The sequence below is a fragment of the Rutilus rutilus genome, assembly GCF_951802725.1.
Source record: "Rutilus rutilus genome assembly, chromosome: 19".
NCBI lineage: Eukaryota > Metazoa > Chordata > Actinopteri > Cypriniformes > Leuciscidae > Rutilus > Rutilus rutilus.
Genome location: NC_140232.1, coordinates 5,251,770 through 5,253,936, shown reverse-complemented (window position 1 = coordinate 5,253,936; position 2,167 = coordinate 5,251,770). Strand labels below are relative to the sequence as shown.

The 2,167-nt window shown below is 39.0% G+C and overlaps 1 protein-coding gene across 2 annotated transcripts in view; it reads right to left on the bottom strand.

The window, feature by feature from the left end:
- slc25a37 (solute carrier family 25 member 37) overlaps window positions 1-1,644 on the bottom strand; it is a 22,205-nt gene extending 20,561 nt beyond the window's left edge. Inside the window, exon 1 of one of the 2 annotated variants that reach the window (XM_084388873.1) lies at window positions 1,350-1,644. In XM_084388873.1, the coding sequence (XP_084244999.1) occupies window positions 1,350-1,541 (192 nt within the window). In that variant the 5' untranslated portion in view covers window positions 1,542-1,644. The remainder of the gene's footprint in view (window positions 1-1,349) is intronic. The other variant, XM_084388874.1, reaches the window with a different exon arrangement.
- Between the last annotated feature and the right edge of the window lie 523 nt (window positions 1,645-2,167).

The following is a 2,167-nucleotide window of genomic DNA, read 5'->3' as shown; positions in this document are numbered from 1 at the left end:
GCTAACTAACAGGTTGTAAGTTTCCGCCGCAGCAAAGGTCCATAAACTAGCAGCATTATGGTCTTGACCCACTTACACCCAGATTACTCAAGGGCAAGGCTTTGGGGAAGTGCACTTTAGCATACTTCTAAAACTTACTAGTAATGTTTTCAGACACCTAATTGCATGCTAGTTTGAATTATTAAACGCAATTAGTTGAACTTGTTTTGACCCACTTCAATAGATCTGTAAAAGTAATTTCATAATTTCCCCTATTGTTAATTTATAGTTAAACTGCGCAGCCGAATGTACCGACGAGCATTTATAATACAACTAAAATATGCTTATTTGTATGCGAGTATAAAAAAAATACACATTTGTAATTATGAATTTGCAATTTAGTACATTTAAAATACATTAACTGTACATGTAATATTGAATAACACACTACAGTTAAAACTGCATTCTTTAAAAGACTATGAAAACAATGATTTAAAATGTACTTTAGGGTAAAACTTTTAATTTATCACTATTACAAAGTGCACTTAAAAAAAAAAAAGTAGGCTACTTAAACAGTCATGAAAGTGTTCTCTCTTTAATTAGCCTTTTATTTCAGTACAATTATATACACCGCAAAGAATAATATTATGGCAGCATAAGTTTCTTACATGGCTTCAACTCATCAAAATAAGTGAAGCAATTTTCAGCTTTTTAAGCTATACAAGTTTCAACTATTTTTATAAGTTTAATGTGATTTAAGTTGAAATTATTTAAACATCCAACTTGATTGTACTTAATTTAAGGCAGCGAGTGACTTTTAAGATTTGAAGTAAACTATCATTGTGAAGTAAACAATACAACCAAGCTCACTTGTTTTCACAAGGAATGTCTGTACTAGGTTGATAAAGATGACTCATGCATGAATTAATGCAATAAAAGCATGACTTGCAGCTTTTATTGTGAGAGTTAGTACACTATAGCAGCACACAGTGTTTGTATTCACTAAGCTCTAAACATGTGCATTACCTGACACCTGAAAAGACCGAGTTTAGAGAGAGAGATATATCAGTGAAGGTCATTTGAGCAGCTGTCAGTGAAGCACACAGTACAACTGATGCTAAAGGCAACTTTTCACTGCTGAAATGTAGTAAAGTGGTCATTCACACAGCAAAAAAGCATGGCCGACTGTACTGGTTTAACTTGGTTTGTTGTTTGGAGAAGGTTTGAGTCATCAAGAGGTTTGCCATGCTGGTCTACTCTAACTTTTGTTTGAAAGTACGCTTGAGTTTATACGTCGCGTGAGCTGGACAGGGTTTCTAACAGCACATCTGACACGTGTTAGTGAATGTGTGTATGTTGTGTTGAGTTACCTTGACCGAGTCCACGGGGTACATGACTGTGTGCTCCAGCACTCCGGCCACGGCGCCCGCTGTCATGTGCGTGCCCAGCGACGCGTGAGCGGGCAAACTCTCGTAATCCTCGTCGCCCTCCGACGCCCCGCCGTCGCTGTTCACCTCCGACATCTCCACACTCGCCAGGACCGCGTCGCTGCGCAACTCCATGCGCTGGAAGCGTTAAACCCACGCTTGATGATACGCGGAGATGTGAAGCGGCAACGCGAGCGCGCACATCACTATCACCACCACTGCCGACAACGTCATCTCAGCGACGCCGTGATGTCACCGTGACGCAGCGGTCGCGCGCCAAACTGTGAGAGCGGTAACGGGTGAAGGTGGGGCTCAAAGCTGATGTTACCAATAAAAAGTACATTGATCTGGGAAAGTTTTTTTTTTTGAGTGATTCTTCTTTTCGGGAGTGTTTTCTGTCTTGTTTGGAAATTGGTCTGTGATTAGGGTGTATTATTTAAAGGGATAGTTCACCCAAAAAGGAAAATTCTGCCATCATTTACTCACCCTCTAACGTAATAACGTTAGTTGTTCTTAACTGTGTATGAGTTTCTATGTTGTCTTGGACACAAAAGAAGAAGATATTTTGAAGAATGTTGGTAATCAAAGATATTCTGGTCCCCATTGACTTATAGTAGGAAAATACCATAAGTCAATGGGGACCAGAAACTGGTTACTGTCATTCTTCAAAGTATCTTAAAGGTGATTAAATGATGACAGAATTTTTGGGTGAACTATCCCTTTAATGTAGCCTATTCTAATCTATTTCTTCTTTTTAACTG